Source organism: Dendropsophus ebraccatus, chromosome 1 (genome assembly GCF_027789765.1).
Source record: "Dendropsophus ebraccatus isolate aDenEbr1 chromosome 1, aDenEbr1.pat, whole genome shotgun sequence".
Taxonomy (NCBI): Eukaryota; Metazoa; Chordata; class Amphibia; order Anura; family Hylidae; genus Dendropsophus; species Dendropsophus ebraccatus.
This window is the reverse complement of record NC_091454.1, coordinates 122,926,982-122,952,430: the sequence shown is the minus strand read 5'-3', so window position 1 is coordinate 122,952,430 and position 25,449 is coordinate 122,926,982. Positions and strand designations below refer to the sequence as shown.

Sequence of the window (25,449 nt, the reverse complement as noted above, 5' to 3'; positions counted from 1 at the left end):
TCAACTTTGACAGCTGCATCTGATTACCTGATTAGCGGGCACAGCAATCGGACTGTGGCTGCTAATAGCTGCGGTCCTGGGCTACATGCGGCACCCGGGACCGCGGCGGTCCAGAGCGGGGTCGCCGCGCGGCCCCGCTCTGAGCTCCCTTACCGACCGCAGGGCGTAAATATACGCCCGCGGTCTTTAAGGAGTTAAAAAAAAAACAGCACCAGTTACACACATACTCTAAATGACCACCTGGCTGTTGCCCATAATTTGGTGTAATGTTGCGATTAGCCAGCATCAGAGGCATCCATGCATGCTTTCTTTTTCAGTTTTTATAGTTATAGTTATTGTGTAGAATTAATAACTTTAATTGATAGTACATTTATACTCATATACTTTTTTATTAGAAGAATGAAAGGGTGATTTTTTTATATGGTTGATTTTTTTTAATTTATTTTTTTAAACTTATTTTTAATTTTTTGTTATTTTTTTGTCAAAAACGACTTGATCAGTACAGTTTACTGTTTGCAGTAAACCTTTAAACTACTCAGGTTCTATTACATCGTACTATATGCTTTAATAGGACTACCATCATGGCAGGAACCAATGATAAAAGATTGGCTCTCCTTGACTAATGACTGTCATGCGAATTCTAACTATCGAAATGCCCCTTTCCTAATTAAAAATGGCATCTAGAAGTTTGAATGACTGGTATCAAAGTTAATTTCTGGTCTCAGCAGCCACTGTGTATGAGGCAATCTCAGCTCCTGAGCCCACTTCAGATGTACCCTGTGTAAAAAGGGTAATATAATTCTATCTAATTTTAGGGTTTATATGCTTTTTACAGAGCAGGCAATGAATAATTTAGTCTGCAGAAATAGTGGTACTTATCACTTAAATTAAATTAGTTATTTTTTTCCCTGAATTTTACTGTGATTCTCGTTAACAGAAACCTTGCTTGTGAAGTGTGTTGGTATAAGAAATCAAAGCAACTGTTAAGTAAGGCCACAAAAGTACAGTACATGTTGAAATTTGATGAAAATGAAATGTTCTTGCAAAGGGCCAAATCTGTAGGTGATTTAACTGTATCCTTGGAGCAATTTGTAATAATATCACTTGGCTCCAGTAAGAGACCTAAGGGGAACTACTCATGTTGTATACAAAAGGCCAAAGGGCACTATTGAGTATAATTCAGGATAAAGAATATAGTTTAAGAAATACTGTGTGAAGACATGTCAGTGAAAGTCTTTTGCCTAGGGGATACAAAATCATTTGATCAACAGAATTCTTATAACTCTAACGGTAAAGAAAAAAACTGCCCAAATTTACAATTTGAAATGTGGATCTATCTGCTCAAACATGTAAAGTTTTTTCAATGCAAGAAAACTTAATCTCCAATAAATTTCCCTCTGTTGTGGTAACTGGAAAATGTAGTTGAGATATGAAAATCAGATAAAGTCACCAGAATGTTGTTAGTAGTGTGGTTATAAAGAAAAAAGAAAAAAAATAACATATTTGGTATAGCCACGTGCGTATTCACCCGAATTATTAATGGTGTAACCGCAAAAAAAATGCTAAAGTGCAAAATTCCAGCTTTTTTGTCGCATCAAATCCAGAGAAATTGTAATAAAAAGTGATAAAAAAGTTGCAAATACGCAAGCAAGGTAGCAATAGAAATTACAGATCATCACACAAAAAAATGACACCTCATGCAGCCACAAAGACCAAAATATAAAAGTGTTATAAGGATGGTAATAGAGCTGTTTTAACAAACATTTAGTTTTTTTGAAAAGGTTTTAAGTTTTTTAACCCCTTGCCGCAAATTGACGTTCCAGGAATGTCATGTAAAGCAGGTAGTTCCTGCAACATTCCTGAAACATCATGCTGTCCCTGCTTCCCTCGCTGTCCCTAGCTACGGGAGCAAGCTATCTCACACAGCCTCCTCCCGCTGCCACTGCCCTAAGGGGAGCCGTGTTCCCCCCGGGCAGTTAACCCCACAGGTGCCACGGTCCGTGAGACCACAGCGTCTATGGGGAATCCGCAGGGAGATTTGTCATATGTAGCGTATAGTAAATGGCATACAAAAAATGATGAAAAACAGCTGCTAAATTCGTACTACCTCATAAAAAATTTTATAAAAAATTATCAGGGTGTTACATGTCCCCCAGAATGGTACAGATGAAAACTTCAATTTGTAAAACACAAATATTTTGGCTTTGCAAGGCCAAAATATGGTATGATGGTTAAAAAAAATGAAATAAAAAAGGCCCCAAAATTCACCACGTCTCTGTCAAGTGTGAGGCCTGTGTTGAGTCAGGTGGTGCACTGCAGCCACATCTGGGGGATTTCTAGAAACATTGGAATAAGGAGAACAAATATTGAGTTGTATTTCTCAGTTGGTACTTGCTGTGTTAAAGGAGAAAAATGGATTAAAATGGAATAAATGCCAAAAAAAATAAAAATTTTACATTTCTTCTCCAACTTGCTAAAATTTCAGCGAAACACCTAAAGGGTAATAAACGTATGCAATGCTGCTTTGAATACTTTGAGGGGTACAGTTTTTACAGTGGAGATATTTATGGGGGTTAATAACATACAGGCCCCACAAATCCACTTCAGAACTGAACTGGTCCCTAATAAAATCAGAATATGAATTTTCCTGAAAATTAGAAAAATTTTAAAAAAAAGTGAAATTGGCTCAGTCCTTAAGGGGTTAAGGTGCATATGAAAGAGGCTTTTACTATATCTTAATCACGGACTACCCTTCTCCCCCTCTCTGTCTTCTAAGGAAGCCACTACCTTTTTAAATTTTGTGTCGGAAAAGTTGTCAAAAGTTATCAGAAAAATCATAAAGATATGATTACATGGTTCATTTTTCTGGCATCATGAATAACTTTATTAATAATGAACATTTCTTACAGCTGAATTTGATGATGACGACTTTTCTGCAATTTTGGCAAAACAGAGCTGTATTACTGAACAAACTCAATACTTCTTTGAAAATGATAACAGATCTTTCAATGGATATCTAGAATGTGCCAACTGCACAAGGTAATGACGTTGTCTTTTCCAGTATATTTCACTGTACATTTGTAAATCTCTGTCCCAACCACTTATAAAAAGGGTAAGAGTACACGTTTAGAACTTATTTTTCATTCCATTTTTCTTTCCTTTGTGGGCCTGGGTGGATATAGTATGTGTAATTTTGTGATGTGAATTTTATCCTTAATTGCATTTATCTTTGTTTCTCTATAATTTGTAACAAAATGAATATGTTCTTTTTTTTTTAAGAATATATCATGTTGAAAAGATTATCAACACCAATTTATTATTCATTATTGTTGACAACCAACACACATGTGAGGCCTGTGATCAACAGCCTCTGATACAGGCAGAACAACGATGTATCCTTTGTATTTAAAATCTATTATCTAAGTTACAATTAAAGTGAAATTGATCAAGATAAAGTTTCATGACCTTAAAGCGACTCTGTACCCCCAATCTGTCCCCCCAAAATTGCTTTTACCTTTGGATAGCTGCTTTTAATCTGAGATCTGTCCTGGCGTCCGTTTGGCAGGTAATGCAGTTATTGTCCTAAAAAACAACTTTTAAACTTGTAGCCCCGTGCCTAACAGGCGTGGTTTAGAATATCTGTGCCCTAACTCTGCACCACCCCTCCGTCCCTCCTCCCCACCCTCTTCATCATTAGGAATTCCACTGAAACATTTTCTCCTGTCTGAACATTACATAGGTGCCTTAACGATCCAGCCCATGTGGGGAATAGGAGACAATCTGCTTGGAGCATTCCTAATAATGAAGAGGGCGGAGAGGAGGGACAGAGAGGGTGTGCCAGCCTAATGCATACACAATCTAGGCCACGCCCGTTGGGCACGGGGCTGCAAGTTTAAAAGTTGTTTTTTAGGACAATAACTGCATCACCTGCTGAACGGACACCAGGACAGATCTTGGATTAAGAGCAGCTATCCGAAGATACAAGTGGTTTGGGGTCAGATTGTGGGTACAGAGTTGCTTTAAGAGTATCTCTGTTTTGATGGACACACCATTTCTTTCTTTCATCTATATTATCTCAGAGATATGTTTACTTCTTGTAGACTTTTCTATGTATCATTGCTATGTACCTTTTGGAAAAAATTATTTTATTCAAAGAATGTGACAATTTTTTCTTTATTGAGTGGGAGCAATTCTGTAAGTAGCCAAAAAAAGGAAGGTACCTATGCAGTTTATAATCATTAAAAAAAAATTCTTTAATTATGGCGCATTAGATAAAGAGAATACTAGTCTAAAGCAGCAATGCTCTCTAATACCCAAACCAATTTATAACGGAGGATGCAGCTCACTATACTGAGCAAAAGCAGGTCTTATTTTACAATGTCGGGGAAAGAGAATACAGAAACCAAAACCCTTGTAGCTCCATTCATGCTCTATGGAGCCATTAAAGGGCTTATCCAGCACCACAAAACATTTTACAACTTAAAGTGAATAGAGCTTAATTGCAAACTACATCTGAACTGGAGACAAAAGCCGTGCTGTCTCTGGAAGAAAGTGACCATGTTTTTGTAGCTCTTAATGAACCCTTTAAGGAGAGCCAGAAGTTGCATGCATCAAACAATAGTTTGAAGGAATGGAGAAAGATATGGACTGTTTGTTGTCATAGGTTTAGTTATCTCTGTTCAGTTACACAAGTAATATACTGTACAATACTCTAATCATTTATTAATACTGACAGGGACAATAATACTGATGGCTCATCTATTAAATAGTCTATCACTTTTGGATTGGTGGTTTCAGACTCTATTTATCCCTATTGATCAGCTGACTGGAAATTCAAGAGTGTTTAAGTGAACATTACAGTCCCATCATTTTTTATTAGAAACAACTCTGCAATTTTGCACTTTATCCCTATTCACTTTAATACAGTAGGACTAATTTACAGTGAGCTGGAGTACCTGATAACTGATTGGTGAGTGTGCCCGAAGTCAATCTCCCACCATCAATAATGTGGTGCCTTATAACCCTTTCAAACTATACCAAAGAGCAGCTCCCTTTATACAGGTACTACTAATTACTTACATGCGGTACTTAATTATTCTTTACATTTATTTATAAATAACTATCCCTAACTTATGTACAGTACCCTTGAGGAAGTCTGGTCGGGCGGACATAACACATGGGGCTCTCTCCCTTGACACCCCATCACCACCCTGTTACCTTTATATATATGGTGATACCCCGCTGTTTGGTTTGATGTTCACTTTTTTGTTCCAGATTTCGTTATTATTCTGTGTGTTATTGGTCACAGTGCTTATACTTTATAGTATTTTTGGTTATTTGCATGATTTAAGTCCTACATATATTGGCTGCTTATACAGTACATTGCACTTGCACTTTATTCATACAGGGTGTGTGTTATACTTATATTGGGGTGTCATTGTGGCTGGTACCTTACCGGGTACCTTCATGTTTGTTATCTTTTAATTGTTTTTAAGCTTGTGGAATCATTTACTTCTAATATTGTACCTGTTCTAATAAAGTAATTTTCTTTACTTTATTTTTTGGTGTGCTATGGTATTTTTGGCATAGCTTTTTCTTTGGTATAGTTTATATTGGTTTATATGCTTACCATTTAGCACCCACTATTATTATTGAGTTGTGCATGCCCAGTATAATTTGTTTATAACCCTTTCAAGCCATGATTGCTATGATTGCCATGTAAACTATATAAGAAATCGTACAAAATTATTTTTCTTGATGGATCCGTAAAGCTAATGGACCAGATCCATGCCTGCTTGCTCAGAATCCAAGGTACAGAAAAGGCCCAGATGCTTGCTTTGATCAAGATGACTTGGTAAGTCTTGTTGCTGTTTAAGAAGCTTTATTAGAAAAGATATTGAACCAATTTTACCTGTAGGGGACGGACATTGCTACAGAGTCACATGATAGTATTATACTTTAGCATTGCGAAAAAAATATTTAAAATTATTTAAATGTCCTAATTAATATTATCACAATACAAATTATCCCTAAATTGACTACTTACTGAACCATCAGCTAATCTTTTTACACAGTTATTTGTAATGTTTATTTTATGCAGCTTTTCTTGTGAGTTTTAACCTAATAAGTCATGTACATACCCATTATAAAGTGTTTTATGCATCTCTTATATTCTGCATGTATGCATTTTTATGTTTAACTAGTGTCTGAATATTAACGTATATAGGATTGTCGTGTATCATGAAAATTTACTTTTACACAACAATTTTTTTCTTAATCTTCTTGTGCATGTATTGTTATTGCAAAATACATGACGGCACAGATTACATTGTGGATTATATGATGGATTTATAAAGGAGCTATTCTCTTTTAAGAATTTATGGCAAATAAGGGGAATAGCTGATTTTTGTGGGTCCAACCTGACTGTTGTGGGTCCAGGCTGTTGTGGGTCATCTGAACTGGGAGTGTTTGTGTCTGGTCACTGCATTCTCCCTATATTAAAAAAAAAACTGAAGCAGTTCTCAATTTCTTTCACAACTCACATAGTCTTCAATGGAGAGAGCACGGCCACCTTTTCACTGACATTAATGAAAAAAAACAGTTGCTAGGCTTTGGCAAAATCAAAAGTCAAAAGACCCCCCAACTCCATTTTTGCTTGAGTATTAGGGTACTCAAATTTACTCGATATTTGAATGAGTACCACAGGGTGCTTGAATAAACGTGCCAATAAACATAGGGGGAAGGGGCTGGGAGACTCTGCTATGCAGCAGCCATGTTGTTGGCATCCAGTGACCTGGGTGTATATACCCAACTCACCTGATGCTCGGTTCACTTGTAGTATTTTAGCTGACAGAGACCTGCTGGAGCAGGTACAGAATTAGTATAGGTCTTAGTGTGGTTATGGAGGTAAATCATGAGCTTAAAAAAACACCCAAGAGTTCTTTTCAGGACTAGAGGTCTGTCAGTGTGTCAGTTATATCCACAAATACCCAAAAGTCCTTTTCAGGACTAAACAAGACAAAACAAAGAAAAAAATCATCTGCCATACAGTATAGTGCCAGTTTTATCCTTTCTAACCAATGGGATAGTCTTACAGTGTAGTGGTAATCAGTCAGTATAGGCTGTTGTATACTGTGCTACACTTTTTTTGGTAACAGTAGTAATTGCAGTACTGCCCAAAAGTTAAAAACTGTTTTTTTAGGACTAGTGTTATCCCTTTCTGCAAAATAAACAAGGGGGAAAAAATTGTCATACAGTATATTACCAGTATTTGGCTATGTTCATACAACGTCAAAAATAGAGAAAAGGTGGCCGATTTTCATATTTAACTCCTTAGTGACCGCCGATACGGCTTTTTACGGCGGTCACTAAGGGTCCTTATTCTGCTGCCATCAGCTTTTTATGGCGATGGCAGAGAATAAGGCTGCAGGGAGGTAGCTGAGGGGTTGGGGCAGTGTGTGGGGTCCGTACCGCCCCCCCCCCAACCGGCGATCGCCGCTATTCAAGTTATAGCGGCGGCCGTCGGTAATGGGGATTACTGGTGCCGCCGCCTTTCATCTCCCCCCGCCGTGAATCTACGGTGGGGGGGGGATGAAATAAGTGTCCCCCAGACCTCAGATCAGCCCCCCTAGTAGGGCGATCACTAACCCCCCTCCCCCGGCGGCCATCATTTCCAAGATGTCTGTTCACAGCGATGGAAAAGTTAAAATGAATGAAAGCCCCATGCTCTCCGCCACCGGAGGTAGCGGAGAGCATGGGGCACTGATCGGGGACTCCCCTGTGGGGTCCCGATACAAGCGATCAGCGGTATATACTATATACCGCTGATCGCTTGTACCATGTGCTCCCGGCACTTTTTATCCCCTGTCACCATGAATGATTGGTGACAGGGGATAAAAAGTGATGTCCCCCCCACCCCCCAAGTCGCCCCCCACCCCCTGTCACCCCCGTTCCCAAGTCATCCCCCCCTTCCCCATATACTCACCTGATCCTGGAGCTCCGTCCTCCTCGGCGTCCTGGCTGGTTATGAAGTGCGCATGCGCTATACAACCAGCCAACTCTGAAAATTTAAAGTGACAGAGACCAATTTGGTCTCTGTCACTGAACTATGATTACTGTGATAGAAAATATCACAGTAATCATAGTAATACAGTGAAAATAAATATGTAAAGTACAAAAAGTGACAAACATACAAAAAATAAAACACACACTTTTTATTATAGTAATAATTGCAGTTTACTCCCAAATTACCCCTAACCCCTCCCCAGATTACCCTTAACCACCGCACGTTGCCCGTAACCACCGCACATTGCCCGTAACCACCGCACGTTGCCCGTAACCACCGCACGTTGCCCGTAACCACCGCACATTGCCAGTGACCCCCTCCAGATTGCCCGTAACCACCCCAAATTACATGTACCCACCCCAGATTACCTATAAGCACTTCAGTTTATCAGTAACAATCCCAGATTGTCTGTAACCCTTCCAGGTTGCCCATAACCCCCCCAGGTTCCCCGTAATCATTCCAGATTACATGTAACCCCCCCAGATTGCAGGTAACCACCGCGCGTTGCCTCTGACCACACCACAATGCCTCTGACCACCGCACGTCGCCTCTGACCACCGCACGTCACCTCTGACCACCACACGTCGCCTCTGACCACCACACGTCGCCTCTGACCACCACACGTCGCCTCTGACCACGCCACTGCGCCTCTGACCACCCCAAATTGCCTATGACCCCCTCCAGATTGCGGTGCCCATGTCAGATTACAGGTACCCACCCCAGATTGCCTATAAGAACTTCAGTTTATCCGTAACCACCCCACATTGCCCGTAACCACCCCACGTTGCCCGTAACCACCCCAGATTGTCTGTAAGCACTGCAGGTTGCCCGTAACCACCCCACGTTGCCCGTATCCACCCCAGATTGTCTGTAAGCACTGCAGGTTGCCCGTAACCACCCCACGTTTCCCGTAACCATCCCAGATTGTCTGTAAGCACAGCAGGTTGCCCGTAACCAGCCCACGTTGCCCGTAACCAGCCCACGTTGCCTATAACCAGCCCACGTTGCCTGTAACCACCCCACGTTGCCGTAACCACAGCAGGTTGCCCGTGACCACCACACATTGCCCATAACCACCACACATTGCCCGTAACCACCCCATGTTGCCTGTAACCACCCCAGGTTGCCGTAACCACAGCAGGTTGCCCGTGACCACCCCATGTTGTCCGTAACCACCCCAGATTACCTGTAACTACCTCAGGTTGCCCATAACCACCCCAGGCTGTCCGTAACCACCCCACGTTACCTGTAATCTCATTTTTTTTTTTTATTTTAGTAACTGCGCTATTCTAATAACCATTACTAGCTGCGGTTTTGCTCCTGTAAATTGGCACTCCTTCCCTTCTGAGCCCTGCTGTGTGCCCATACAGTGGTTTATGCCCACATATGGGGTACCGTTGTACTCAGGAGAACCTGCGTTACAGATTTTTGGGTACATTTTCTCTCCTGTTCCTCGTCAAATTGAGAAATTTCAAACTAAACCAACATATTAGCATATGGACCCCACTGGTGACGGGCACATATGCAGAACATGTGGTGTAAAAAAATTTTTTTTTTTCATTTTCCCGGCACAAATGTGCCCGTCACCAGGGGGCCATATCCCCACTGCCCCCCTTGTTAGATTCCTTATGGGGTGTAGTTTCCAGAATGGGGTCACTTGTGGGGGGTTTTTACTGTCCTGGCAGCACAAGGGCTTTGTAATTGCATCATGGCAAGTCTCTAATGGGAAGGGAGGCCATACTTATTTAGCTGGGGAAAAGGGACAATTTTAATACATTTTGGGGGTATTAGGCCAATTATTAGTTTATAAGGTTGAAAAAGACAAGAGTCCATCAAATTCAACCACTGTTGATCCAGAGGAAGGCAAAAAACCCTTGTGAGGCAGACGACAGTAGCCTCATCACAGGGAAAAAAATTCCTTCCCGACTCCATAATGGCAATCAGAATAATCCCTGGATCAACGTGACCCCTGAAACAGGAAGAAGGGGAAGAATTTAGATAATGTAGAACTCCAATGACGTGTGGTACGCCTTGAAGTGATCCAGTATGCAGATCAGGACAGATGTCACAATGGAAAATGGTGTCCTTCCTGATCCCCCTGTTACGCCACACTCTGCACTTCTTCTGGGGTCTCCTGTTTTCCAGTGTGGGGGACATCACCTGGAAAATGTTGTCCTAGTGCGATACAGGGTCCTTCATATCCAGAAGCGCTGGGTCCGCTCCATGGCTGCTAATTATTAGGGCTTTATTACTACTTCTGATATTTTCGGATTGTGCCGCAAGCTACAGTATCTTTACTATTAAGTTCAATGAACTTTTCAATTAAGCCGCATCCAGGGACGTAGCTATGGGTTCAGCCTAGGGGGGGGTGAGTGAGTCTCAGTGGGCCCCCAACCGTTTACAGTATGTTACCCATAGGGAACCTCAGCAGATGACAATGCTTTCCGAATAATATAGGGTATTTTCTCCCACATTATTCATAGTGAACAGGGACTGAGAACAGTGGAAAAGACTTTCTACATCTCACATATATAACTATGTAAAAAATAAAGGATCCAGCATCCAGCATTGCTAAAAGCAATTATCCAGCATTGCTAAAACATAGCTGCCTTTTTTCCAGAAACAGTGTCACTCTCCTCCAAAGCTTGGATGTGGTAGTGCAGCTCAGTTCCACTAAAAGAGATTACAACCAAGTTGTAATACCACAAACAACATAGAGGAAGCTGTGGTGCTGTTTCTGTTTTCTATCTAGCCATCCATCCATTCTTCTATCTCTTTTTTTCATATCTATCTGTCTAATATCTATTGGGCAACATAGCTGATGGTCAATGACCAAATTAGCAACACCCAAAGGAGATACCCGCAGTACAAATAGAGTAAATGTATAGTACAAATGCTGGGTAATAGTAAATAGTCCCATGCAGTTCAAGGCAACTATTTTAAATAACCTGTATACAAAAAAGCCAGACTACTGCAACATAACTAAAAGGAATAATTACTTTATAAATCCATAGAAACAATCCATGAAAAATGTAGGCGAAATCAGCCCTGATAATCATGGTGTACAGGGTATATGAGAGCAGCCAATTTATGCCTCCATGTAGTATTTAGACCCAATTTTAGCCCTTATATAGTTTGCAGGGTCCCTCTATGCTCTCAAATTGTAAAAAGCCCACCATCTATACCCTAACATAGTAGATAATCCCCCTTGTTGTTATAGAAGATAGACCTTCTCTGTGCTTCCCCATATAGTATTGAGGTCCCTCTGTAGGCCTTCTGTGCCCCAATATAGTTATTGTTTTCCTCTGTTTCCATGTAGTACTAGTTAGGTCCCTCTGTGCCCTCATATAGAAGTTAGCTAACCCTCTGTGCACCTATCTAGTATTTAGACCTAGTATCCTCCATGTAGGCATCCCCTCCAGCACCATCTCATCTAGGTAATCCCCCTGGTATGTATTCCCCATGTGGCCACCCCCTTCCCCAGCAGTAATCTACCTGGTATTGCTCCTGGTGGTTAGATACCACCACCACCACCACCACCACTGTAAGTAGACTGTACTGTACCTCCAAATTAGGTATCCCCTTTTAAGTTAGCCAGGACATCCCATACCCCAACCCTCATACATGAAATCCTTCCTGGGAGTTAGCCCCACTCACCCACATAGGTCTCCTCCTCTATAACTAAGGGGAAAAAGCCATACTTACCTGCTGTGCGGTTGCAGTAATGTAGTCTTCTGATGTCAACTCTCTGCCTGCTCTGTGAGCACACAAGTGACATCATCTATGTCCCACAGCCGTAAGGGAGGGAACGGCCTCTTGTGGCCACAACAGTGATTGGCAGGGTGGAGAGCCAATGCTCTCCTCTCCTTGTCAATTGCCCTGCTGCATTCAACTGTATCTTCTCCTCGCATACAAGTGTATACAGTTAAATAGTCAAACACAACATTCGGTAGCCGTGTGGCCCTCCCAGGAGCACTAAATGATGGCCAGGGGCCACCTACAGCCAATAAACATTTGTTAAGTCTGTCTGCAAAAGCAATAGCTTTTGCGGTCAGCATTAACTGGCGAAATCTTTAGTGGGCCCCCTGCCTGTGTGGGCCCGGGAGCATCCACCCCCTCTGCCCCCACCAAATTACGCTACTGGCCGCTTTCAAAGCCCAATTAGTAATCCCAAACTAAAATAATGTACAAACACCAGTCATTGTACAAAGGGGAGGCCAGACTGCTAAATAACGAACGTTATTTTTAGACTCAAAATAACGGACATCATTTTAAACTGAGCTGAAAAAAACGTTGTGTGAACATAGCCTTATACAGTCTAACCCGCGTGATAGTGCTACAGTGTAGTGGCACTCAGTAGATGCCATTGAATACTGTGCCACACTTTCTTGGTGATAGAATGCAGTATTACCTAAAAGTTCTTGTGTAATTGCAGTACACATTGAGGCTGGGTTCACACTACGTATATTTCAGGCAGTATTGTGGTCCTCATATTGCAACCAAAACCAGGAGTGGATTAAATACACAGAAAGGATTTGTTCAGACAATGTTGAAATTGAGTGGATGGCCGCCATATAACAGTAAATAACTGCCATTATTTCAATACAACAGCCGTTGTTTTAACATAACAGCAAATATTTGCTATTAAATGGCGGCCATCCACTTAATTTCAACATTGTGTGAACAGATCCTTTCTGTGTTTTTAATCCACTCCTGGTTTTGGTTGCAATATGGGGATCACAATACTGACTGAAATATATGTCGTGTGAAAGCAGCCCCAGGCTATATTCACACAACGGTTTTTCAGCTCCGTTTAAAATAACGTCCGTCATTTTGAGTCTAAAATAACAGATGTGATTTAGCAGCCTGGCCTCCCCTTAGTGCAATGACTGGTGTTTATACATTATTCTAATTTGAGTTTACTAATTGGCCTTTGGGTGTGGCTCAATTGTAGAGTCTATAGAGTTTAATAGTAATAGAGAAAGAACGGTGACAAAAGAAAAACTGTGTGTGAACAACTAATAAAAAACGTCCGCTGTTTGCAAAAGAAGTCCGAAAATAATGATCATGTTCATTATTTTAGACGTCTGCGGTAAAAAGTCCTTTATTCAATGTATTGTGTGCATTGGACGTCCGTCTTCCCATTGACTTCAATGCATTGCCATTGCAGTCAGTTAAATTGCGGCCAAAACAGACCTTTTTTTTTAAATATCAAAATCGGGCGCCTTTCTGATAGTAACATAAAACATGGGCAAGACTAGCATGAAGGGACGAGGACATGGGGTGCTCGCAGAGACCATGGGGGTTGTGAGACACAAGGACAAAGAGAATGCCACTTAGACAGGATCCTACACTTCGTCTCTCAGTTAGCAAAGTCAGGCGGTACACTGCTATTGGATCCACAACAGTGTGAGCAGGTGTTCACGTGGATGGTCTATAATGCCTCCTTCAATTTTTCCACCACACAATCTTCTGCACTGTCCAGTGTCCCTAGCCAAGGGACCAAAGGTAGTTTTCTGCCAGGACCCAGCAGATGATGGATTGTCCTCTCACAAACGGGTGCAGGTGGTGAAAGCGGCAAACTTCAACTCAGCCGTAACCATTAGGAACATGGTGAACACGGTATTATATGGATGAATGCCGCTCGTGGTGAACCATATAAAAAAACTTTTTATTGTAGCATTGCATTTCTGCCCTCTAATCTGAGAGGGCCTTTCTCTAGCCAAGGGACTGGAGGTGTCAGTCTAGAGAAAACAAAAAACAAACCTTCGGCCATATAGTATAGTCATGCCCAAAATTCTAATTTTATTTTCCTTTCACAAAGCTGAAGGCTATAGTCTGTTAGCTTGCTGTCCCCACAATAAAAAAAATACTGTCCCACAACCACCCCCCCCACCCCCCAGAAAAATAACATTCAATTAAAATTTTAATTCAAATTAAATATTAAATTTAGTTTAAATATATATATTAGTGATGAGCTAGCATGCTCGTCCAAGCTTGGTACTCGTTCGAGTATTATGGTACTCGAAGGTGCTTGATGCTCGGACGAGCATCTCACGATGCTCGAGAAAATGGCATCATCCTTTTCCTGCAAGTTCAGGCACAATTTCTCAGCCAATAAACATGCAGGAGACTCTTTGGTACATCCTGCGATCACGTGGGACCCATACATGTTGATAGCAGCAATTGGTTAGCCAGATCAGATGACCCAGGCATACAAAAATGCTGTAAGAGATTAGGGACAGAGTTGCTGATTGTCAGGGAGCGCGTTAGGGAGGAAATTGGTGTTCCTGTAGGCAGGGATACTAGATAAAAAAAAAAAAAAACAGCTCATGTAAGGGCTTAATTCTTTTTTTTTTTTTGGAGTACTCCAGACTGCTGGCTGGGATTTGCAGTGCAGCTACCATGATCTTAGCTGCACACTGTGGTGATCGACTGCTGGCAGTAAGGAGACAGCAGGTGTTGCATACAGACCCAAAAGAAGTCCTCAGTACTATTATTTTATTTTTCATTTTTGCTGCTTCTGCTGTATTGCTGTGATTTGTAGTACAGCTGCATAGAACCTCCCTGCGCAGTGTCCTGTTTAAGAGGTGGCATACACCATAAAGCACCACTTACACACAAACTCTATACGACTACCTCCAAAAAAACAATCTGACCAGTATCTGTTGTCATCTGCAGCCAGTCTGCAGGGTTGCTTCCTTTTGTTAGTTCAGCCATATCCAACCTCAATGGTCATTGTCCTGTGTAAGAGGTGGCATACACCATATAGCACCACTTACACACAAACTCTATACGACAACCTCCAAAAACTAGTCTGACCAGTATCTGTTGTCATCTGCAGCCAGTCTGCAGGGTTGCTTTCTTTTTTAGTGCAGCCATATCCAACCTTGAGGTTGACCACCAGGCTGTTGCCCAGATTTTGGTGTAATGGTGCGAGTAGGCAGCCTCAGAGGCATCCATGCATTCTGCCCCTGCTGTTTCCTGTCCATTTCCGTGGTGTTTCCATCATTTTCTGAGGTTGATAGGTTTTCACGCAACCTTCCCTGGGCCGAGCTTTGGTCCCCTGCAAAAATGCTCGAGTTTCCCATTGACTTTAATGGGGTTTGTTACTCGAAACGAGCACCCGAGCATCGGGAAATATTCATCTTGAGTACCTAGCACCCAAGTATTTTAGTACTCGCTCATCACTAATATATATATATATATATATATATATATATATATATATATATATATAATTAAAACAATAATTGCCTACAGGACAGGTCAGAGGTGTAGTTAGGGTCTCCTGCACCCGGGGTAAGGATTCAATTTTGCGCCACCCCCCTCCTCCTGTGTGCACAGTAAGCACAAGGGGGCCCATGTCGTCCTTGGTATATAACATATATATATTTTTTTTTTTTTAATGAAGTTTAGATGAGCGATTCGCTCATCTCTCCTGACAGCACTAGTGTGGGGTTCAAAATATGGGATAAATAATGTCATATTTACTGTGTACCTGGAATATTTCTATGAAGAATGATTATCAGGCAGCTCTGGGCCCTAAGTACCCTAATTTGGTCCCTTAGTACCTTAACGGAGGCGCCATTGTCTCTGCTCCCTGCTGTCTGTACCTGAGGAGGCGCCGTCGTCTCCACTCCCTGCTGCCTGTACCTGAGGAGGCGCCGTTGTCTCCGCTCCCTGCTGTCTGTACTTGAGGTGGCGCTGTTGTCTCCGCCCCCTGCTGTCTGTACCTGAGGAGGTGCCGTTGTCTACGCTCCCTACTGTTTGTACCTGTGAATTAGATCAGGAAGCTTCGCCTCCTATCTCCAGTCTGACCCCCAGTGTAATGTGATTCTGTGGTGCCAACTCCTAATGCAAAGGTACACTCAGCAGTAGAGTCGATCAAACCTCAGGAAATCCTAGGTTTGATTGAACTCGAACACTCACGAACCTGCCTCATTAGATTGCTGATGCCTTCCCGATCCATGGGGAAGGAGGAGAGTGCCCGGGTACTGACTGGAAATCCGGGATTCAGCCTATTACCTAGGCTATTACCTAGGCTGAATCCCGGAATTCCAGTCAGTACCCGGGCAGTCTCCTCCTTCTCCACGGACCGGGAAGGTATCAGCAATCTAATGCGGCAGATTCATGAATGTTTGAATTCTATAGAAATTAGGATTTCCCAATGCTCGATCAACTCCACTCAGCAGCGGAGACAACAGCAGCAGCAATACCTCCAGTAAGGTATCCCGTCACCTCCAGTAAGGTATCCCGTCACCTCCAGTAAGGTATCCCGTCACCTCCAGTAAGGTATTCCGTAACCTCCAGTAAGGTATTTCATCTCCTCCAGTAAGGTATGCCATCACCAAATTCAAAATAAAAATAATTTAGAAAAATGACTCTATCATGGTCACTGCATATACAGATGCAGGTGCTTTTTAGATTGGTGTAGGGAACTTTGGCTCTCCAGCTGTTGCAAAACTACAACTCCCATCATACATGGACAAATCTAAAACTTTGGCTGTCTAGACATGATGGGAGTTGTAGTTCTGCAACAGCTGGAGAGCCAAGGTTCCCTACCCCTGCAGATAGTAGGAAAGGTTTATATAAATGTGATATATATTTGGAGAGGGCAGTTATTAAGGGGTTAAGTATAGAATAATGTACAACCAGACCAGACCCCTAAATAAACACTGGACACTCTTGTGTGTCTTCCCCATCCCAGACTGGCGTCACCCTGTACCCCCCCCTGCCCCCCTCCTCACTCCACACTGGGCAACAATCACCCCCCTCCCCACAGTTTGCACCCCTGATTGTCCTCCACCTCCACACACCTGTATCTTCTTTCTTCTTCCTCCTCCATAGTGCAGTGTACATACAGGACCTGCGGTGACATCATAGTCACATGTCAAGGTCCTTCACCATCTCTTTCCTGCACTCCTGGCTGCTGTTTAGGCCTGATTTGCTCAAAATCGCAGTAAAAATGCAGCGATTTTGCGCAAATTATAGCTAATCAGCAGCCAGGAGACAGAACAGTACGGGAAATACCTCTATTGATTAAGTAAAAATCGCCCCCTGTCTCCTCACACTGACAGAGAGCAGGACGCTTGCAGGCTGCCTTCTCTCTCTGCTCCCTGTGATTCCGCCCCCCCCTGGTCTTGGCGCCCAGGGCAGCTGCCCTCCTTGCCCCCCCTAGCTACGGCCCTGGGACAGGTACATCAACACACTGTGGTCTCTATACTGTATATTGTTGTGTGAAAGTATCTTCTGCATTTCTTGTAGTATTTATGCATGGTGGCGTTTTAAAAATTTGGTTTTATTTGATTTTAGCATTGTCAGTTTTTTTCTGTGAATTATTGCACTTTTCTAACCGCTTGCCAATTGCATGATGAATCATACTGTGTGTCTTTTTTATGTTTCCTTTTTTTTCCTTTTCTTTTTTTTTACATTCTGCTTTGCGTATAAATAATAGGATGAGCCTTTATGCACTGTGAATGCTGCCTCTTCAATGATGACTACTTCTATCTTCATTTTACAGCAAGTATTCAAATGTCTGGGCTGTGTTTATATATATATATATATATATATTATATATATATAAAACAATGGTTTCAATAGATTACCATTTGCGATTATATGTCACATCCCCATGCTACCATATTACATCATATAAGATGTTCAATCAAGACACATTGTGCGCTACTATACTTTATACCAGACACTGGTAATGATAAATCCTCCTCTTTTGTATGTACTACATTTTATACTTCCGTATACACCTTAGTGTAACATATCCCTGCACACACACAAAAATAAATGTAATATTGTTCAGACCCATCATTAGTGCGAGCTGGAAGAAATGCCCTCTTAGTGAATTATTTCCCAGCTCTGTGTCACATGATCGGGGAGGACTTCCAGTGCAAGTACTATATAGGGCCATCCAGTTCTCAAAGACACAGCTGGGAGAAGAGCACAGGGACAGGAGCTACCAATAAAAATATTTGACATGTTAAAAGGGCGTATATATATATATATATATATATATATATATATATTTTTTTTTTTTTAGTGATAGATATGGTTAAAAAATACACTCAAAAATGCAACGAAAAAAACCTCATGAAAACAGTGGTATACTGCTGGACTATCAAACACATTCACGTTTCTATTTGTGACACATAGGGCTTTTTCAGAAAATTATTTTAAAGAATTTCAAATATATTTATTAAAAATACATTTGTAAAATGGTATATTTTTATTTACAGTACTGTACTTTGTAAAAAGAAAATTATGCTAAAATAATACATTAGAATGTATTTATCCATGTTTTCCATTGTTTTAAAGGGGTTTGGTGGGCAAACTTAGAGAGGTGCATGTCCACCATTACTGCCTTTTAATTGATATGCATTCACCTGGAATGCATTAAAGTCAAGGGAATGATGGCCGCCCAATGCACACAGTGAATTAAATAATAGACAATGTTTGTGCGGATGTTTAAATAATGAACATGACAATTATTTGTGAATGTCTTTTACAAACAAAAAATGTTAACTTTAAGTTGTTTACACACATTTTTTTCTTTTTCACTGTCCTTTTACTGTCTTTACTTTTAAATTCAATAGACTTATAAATTAAAAACAGAGCCAAAGGGCAATCAATCCACCTAAAATAGAATAATGTTTCATTGGCCATCAAAAAGAGCAATGTGAACATAGCCTAAAAGGGACAAACCCCTAGAGAAAGACATAATTTGTGGTCTTGTTGGGTAAAGTGAGTTGGTTGCAATAGACGACAGAAAAAAAGCAACAAATTAATTAATAATAAATATTTTTGTCTTCTATAAAATAAAGGAAATATATGATTAGCCAAATTATAGAATAATACATGTATGTAAAATCCTGTGCACAAAATGCGATACAACAATAATAGAAATGCAATTTTTTTTAACTCCTTAAGGATGAAGGGTGTACATGTATGCCTTCGCCACCTGGGCCTTAGGGCATCAGGGCGTATAAGGGGCGGGGGGCCGCGCTATGAAGCAAGCTCAGGCTGAACTCTGTTGATAATGGGTGAGGATCGGCTTAAGTTTAAAGCGACTCTGTACTCACAATCTGACCTCCCTCCCCCAAACCACTTGTACCTTCGGATAGCTGCTTTTAATCCAAGATCTATCCTGCGGTCCGTTCGGCAGATAATGCAGTTATTGTCCTAAAAAACAACTTTTAATCTTGCAGCCCGTGCCAAACGGGAGTATCTGTGCTCTAACTTTGCACCACCCCTCCGTCCCTCCTCCCCACCCTCCTCATCATTAGGAATGCTCCACGCAGATTGCCTACTATTCCCCACCTGTTTCAGCCCGGCACATGGGCTGGATTGTTAAGGACCTGTGCAATGTTCAGCATGGAGGAAATGTTCCAGTGGCAATCCTAATGATGAAGAGGGTGTGGAGGAGGGACAGAGGGGTGGTGCAAGGTTAGGGCACAGATTCTCCCGTTTGACACGGGCTGCAAGTTTAAAGATGTAGCTGCATCACCTGCCGAATGGACCCCAGGACAGATCTTGGATTAAAAGCAGCTATCCGAAGGTACAAGGGGTTTGGGGGGGGGGGGGGCAGATTGCGGGTACAGAGTCGCTTTAAGTGTAATTGACAGGAGCATCTCCTCTCACTTACCGATAAGGACCCCTGTAGCGTGTCTACAGGGGTCTTGATTGCATTCTCTTACTGCCAGAGGTATACTGCTTAACTCCGTGCAGCCTGATCTTCTGTCTTCTAATAGTGTCTGCCACATAAAAATAATAACATAAATAAACATATACTATACCGTAACGTGCGTAATCCTCCGATCTATTAAAATAAAACAATATTATTCCCATATGATGGACAGTGTGAATAAAAAGCTTTAAAAACTGCCAGTGATCAATATGTCAGATGTGATACTAATAAAAACTAGAGATCGTGGCGGAAAAAAAAAAGATGGAAAAGTAAAAAAAAGTAAGAAAAAAAAGTAATAGCTCATAGAAGGCGAGGAGGGAAAAACGAAAATGCAAAAATTAAAATTGGCCTGGTCCTTAAGGCAATTTTGGACTCTGACCTTAAGGGGTTAAGTAACGCAATAATGCTAATAGATATAAACAGCTTGCCATGTTAGGGTATGTTAACATCTCGTTTTTGGTCCAACGTCGGGCTGCACGTCAGGAATCAGTGAAAAAAGGAATGCGGACGTGCAGCCCGACGTGCGGCCGTCGGCCAAATTGACTTAAATGAGCAGGATGGAGTCATTATGTTACTGTGTTCTGCTCATTTGCGGGACGTACACGGCTTTTGTGCAGGACTCAAAAGCGTAGTCGACCATGCTTTTGAGTCCTGCACAAAAGCCGTGTACGTCCCGCAAATGAGCAGAACACAGTCATATAATGACTCCATCCTGCTTATTTAAGTCAATGTGGACGTCGGGCTGACGTGGGACCGAAAACAAGGTGTGAACATACCCTTATGCATGCCAGAGCAGAGCATGCTGTACACAGTGGCTCTTCTGAGTGGTATACCCTCCTTTATGATGGCTATATGCTGCAATGACATTTTAATGAAATTATACATTTTTGTCATTATCTGTTTAACAATAAAATACTGCAGTGTCTGCTGCCAGAATATTTCTGACATTTTACTTGCTTGATGATTATTAAGTATAAATGCTCCTGTCTGTTATCCCTGTTTTTGCCCTACAGGGTGCCATTCTGGTCCTTGTTTAGGACCCAATTGAACTGGCCTTTGACTAGGTGCATCTTACTGCTGTTTTGGAGAACCTAGAAGTCACTGCTCTGTATGTTTCTCTATGGGAAGCTGGAGAGTCCCATAGATAAATATACAGAGTAGGTGTCTCAAAAGATGCTGCTGGTTATAGACTTGGTCAAGAACAGTGTCCCACAAAAATAGCATTTGACAAAAAAGGAGGGGAAGCGGGTGTGGCCGGGGGGGGGGGGAGGGGGATCTTTCTTCTTTAATGTTTAAAGTATTCTAAATAGACTTTATTCTTTTTTCCTTATAGGAGGATGACAGTGATTGTGGGGGTGTATCTGGTTTGACTCCTTCGCTATGGTGCATGATAGGCATTCAGTTTTTCCTGCTCTGGCTTTTATCTGGTAACAGTCATTGTCAATTATGACCCTGAAAACCAAAATCTACATTTCTTAATTCAACATCCTGCCAAAAGATTTACCTTGGATTTACCGTAAATGAGGTCACCTAATTAAGACAATTGAAGAATGGATGTGTCTATGCTGTGACTTATTCATCTGTGAAAGACTCACAGAGACACCTAAAAAGTCTGCATGTTGGAGTGTCAAATCCTCAGTGGCAACATGTGTGAATGCTGCATCATCTATGCCATCAGAACAGAACTCTACAGTAAATGTGCTTTATTGAACAAACTATGATGATCTCTTTGTTGCATCGTCAATGACTTTATGTAAAAGGGCTCCCTTTAATATTGCTTCTGTACAACATGATTTGTAAAATTTATTTGACCTTCAGTTTGTTGCACCCCAGCCCTATATGCGTCTATTTGTGTACATCAGATCTATTTTATTATTGTGCCCTGTGTTTAGAAGAGCACTAATGCTTTTAATATATAAATGTGTGTGGAAAAAAACGGAATGCTCCTGTTTTAGTCAAGTGCAAATATATTGGTTAGTCTTCTTAAAAAAAATGTGAAAAAAAACTTTAAAAAAAATCAAAAAACAAAAAAAAACAAACAACAAACTGAAATGCCTTATATTGTATAATGAATGGCTTGATTTGCCAAATAGGAGTACAAACACAAGGACATATATACTCAAGTAAATTTAGCAGCATCAATTATCAAAAGGTGAATAAATGTACACTGTACAATATTTGCATATACATTTGGTGGGCGTTTGAGAGCTTGACCTTGTGAATCTCTTTGGGTGCAGTGTAAATCTTTTCAACTCTAGTTTTGTACACGTGGTTCTGTATATCAAAACTAACCAAACTCTGTAAAGACTGAGAGATGTTCAGTTGGAAACATTTTGGTTAGAAAGCGTACCAATGGTATTTAGCATGCTCATGCTGCTGCTATTTTCTTTTTTTTTTTTTTTTTTTTGGGGGGGGGGGTGAAATCTGTTGTCTTTTCTGAGTGAATATTTTATTGTGTGAAAATCTAAACACTGGAATATGATGCTAGTTGATTAGCTTTTATAATGACTTTCCAAGCGTAATCTACAATACAGATAGTGTAAATGAATTATAAGGGTATCATTGTATAATATGATATCGTAAACATTTATTTATTCTATTATTTGCATTTCATAGTCAACTACATAAACTCAGAGAGATCTTTAACGTCCAAAAAAAGATGGCTAATGCATGATGTAGCAAGTAGGTGGTAAATACCCACCTTTCAGACCTTTTTATTATTAGAGTTTATTTGCCTATTTATGCTTACTCTGAGTTGAAAAGGCTCTTGGGGGGGGGGGGTGCAAACTGCTATTAAAAAGACATGGTAATTATTTTTTTAATAATGAAAAACAGATTGTATTATATATTGTACTGTTCATTTCACGCTAAACAATATCATGCCTAATTTAACAGTAAACATGCTAACTACATAATCTACACTTTAATGGGTTCACACACAGTATATTTCAGGCTGTATTTGGTCCTCATGTCAGGTCCTCATAGCAACCAAAACCAGGAGTGGATTGAAAACACAGAAAGGCTCTGTCCACACAATGGTGAAATTGAGTGGATGGCCGTCATATAACGGTAAATAACGACCATTATTTCAATACAGAAGCCATTGTATTAAGATAACAGAAAATATTTGCCATTAAATGGCGGCCATCCACTTGATTACAACATTGTGTGAACAGATCCTTTCTGTGCTTTCAATCCACTCCTGGTTTTGGTTGCTATACAGCCTCAAATATACAGCCTGAAATATACTGTGTGTGAACCCAGCCTAATTAGTAAAGGGAATCTATCAGCTGCAATTCATGTTCCAAACTGCTGACACATATGTTACCTTTCATATATCTGTTTGTGCTTCTATAACAGAACAAAATGCTTTTATTATAAATTAGGGAGAGTCAAAGAGGCTTTTTCATGCTCCTTAAGTGCAGGAATCTGTAACACCCTCTTCGTCGCTCCCTGGGGAGAGAGGAGATGTTAAAGCTTGCAGCACTTCAGAAGCTTAGAAAAGCCTCTTTGACGCTTTGTGCCAGAAAAGAAAAGTATTTTTCTACATCCTGGAAGCAAAGCTGGATATATGAAAGGTAACTTGTGTCTCCCCGATCTAACAGCTATCTAACAGTGTTAGCCGTTTGGATCCTGTATTGCATTTGACAGATTTAATGGTGTGTTCACACGTACAAGATCTGCTGCAGATTTTATTGCGCAGATTTGAAGTTGCAGATTCAAAGCAAATCTGGGCAATCAAATCTGCTGCGGATGTGCTGCAGATCCCTCTACGTGTGAACGCACCCTAAGGCTATGTTCACACATAGTGTTTCCATAATTTCTGACCATTTGGGAAAAGTATTTAAACTGTACTCCTTTTCAGAATTTGTCAGTGCTCTTTGAGGGATTCCTCAATCCCTGCACACACACACACACACACACACACACATATATATATATATATATATATATATATATATATATATATATATATAATCACAGCACTCTTAAAGGAGAAGTCCCACCAACGTTAAAAATCTCAGATAGGCCGTGTGTGGGAACATAATAAAGAAAGTATACTTACCCATCCCAGTGCCCCCTCAGCCCTAACTTAATGATTCGTTCTATGCAGCCACTGAGGTTCCTACAGCTCCACCAGGTGCAATGTCACCTACCTGCTGATGAACTGCTTGCTAAGCAAATGAGTGACTAGGGTGAGAGACCACTGCAGTCACTGGTTGAGTGGGCAGTCCCTCAATAGGGTACGTGACGTTGCAGCTGGAGGAGTCAGGTTTGTTACATACGCAGCTGCTGTCAATTGCGGGTGAGAGTGGCACGACAGGTTGACATGGATGAGTAAGTATGCTTTCACCCCCCCACCACCACCTGCCTCAGATTGATTTTATTTTTACTTCTCCTTTAAGACGTGGCCACCATACAGCTCCTGACAGTGTCCTACTCCTGAGCTATCATGGCTTGATAAAGATTAGATATTGACTGAAATGCTACCACCTGTATGCTCAGTATTGCCTGATAAATTTTCAATGTCTGGTTTGAACATGTCCTTTTGTCTAGTTCTGGCATAGTAGTTTTAACCAAAATTAGGAGTGGGTGAAAAATACAGAAAGTAAGGGAATCTCTTATTATATTTTTTTCTCTGTTGGTTCCACTCCTGGTTTTGACTAAAAATACTGACTAAAATACTAAGTGTAAACATAGCCTAATTCTGGGACACCACTGCACGAAGCTCTTTGAGAAAAAAATAAACATTTATTTTTATTTGTTATGCTATAAATTAATCTTTTAACATTTAAGTTTACCCAAATTAGCAAAAATACTAGGCACATTAAAGAAGTATAAAACTACAATGAGTTCACTTTTAATTGTTTCAAAATTTTTTGTATTCATTTTTACTTAGAAATATATAGAATGTATTCAAATTCTGTATATAGAGTTAGGTCGGTAAAAATCTTGTCAGAGACATTTTTCTAATTTTTGTTTATTACCACTATGAATTTTAAACAGAACAAATCAGATGCAGTTGAGGTTCAGACTTTCAGCTTTAATTCAGTGGGTTGAACAAAATGATTGCATAAAACTGTGAGGAACTAAAGCATTTATTAAACACAATCCCTTCATTTCAGGGGCTCAAAAGTAATTTGACAAATTAAATCATTGTAAATAAAATTTTCATTTCAAATACTTGGTTGAAGAACCTTTGTTGGCAATTACTGCCTGCAGTCTTGAACTCATGGACATCTCCAGATGCTGGGTTTTCTCCTGTTAATGCTCTGCCAGGCCTTTACTACAGCAGGTTTCACTTGCTGTTTGTTTCTGGCCTCTCTGTCTGAAGTTTAGTGTTAACTAGAGATGAGCAAGCCGGGTTCGGGTTCGAGTTGATCCGAACCCGAATGTTCGGTTTTTGATTAGCTGGGGCTGCTGAACTTGGATAAAGCTCTAAGGTTGTCTGGAAAACATGGATACAGCCAATGACTATATCCATGATTTCCACATAGCCTTAGGGCTTTATCCAAGTTCAGCAGCCACCGCTAATCAAATGACGAACTTTCGGGTTCGTATCGACTCGAGTATACTCGAGGTTCACTCATCTCTAGTGTTAACCTAATTTAGCACCATTTTCACTTGTTAAAGTTCAAGTCACTGACTTGGTCATTCAAGAATATTCCACTTCTTTGATTTTGCT

General features: G+C 40.8%; 1 protein-coding gene across 4 annotated transcripts in view; it reads left to right on the top strand.

Moving 5' to 3' along the window:
- Positions 1-22,688, top strand: part of CACNA2D1 (calcium voltage-gated channel auxiliary subunit alpha2delta 1) — a 506,289-nt gene extending 483,601 nt beyond the window's left edge. For all 4 annotated transcript variants that reach the window (XM_069978323.1, XM_069978313.1, XM_069978341.1 and 1 more), the window contains 4 exons: positions 2,910-3,039; positions 3,280-3,392; positions 5,772-5,854; positions 21,097-22,688. In XM_069978323.1, coding sequence (XP_069834424.1) covers positions 2,910-3,039; positions 3,280-3,392; positions 5,772-5,854; positions 21,097-21,213 — 443 coding nt within the window. In that variant the 3' untranslated portion in view covers positions 21,214-22,688. The remainder of the gene's footprint in view (positions 1-2,909; positions 3,040-3,279; positions 3,393-5,771; positions 5,855-21,096) is intronic.
- Positions 22,689-25,449: the final 2,761 nt, after the last annotated feature.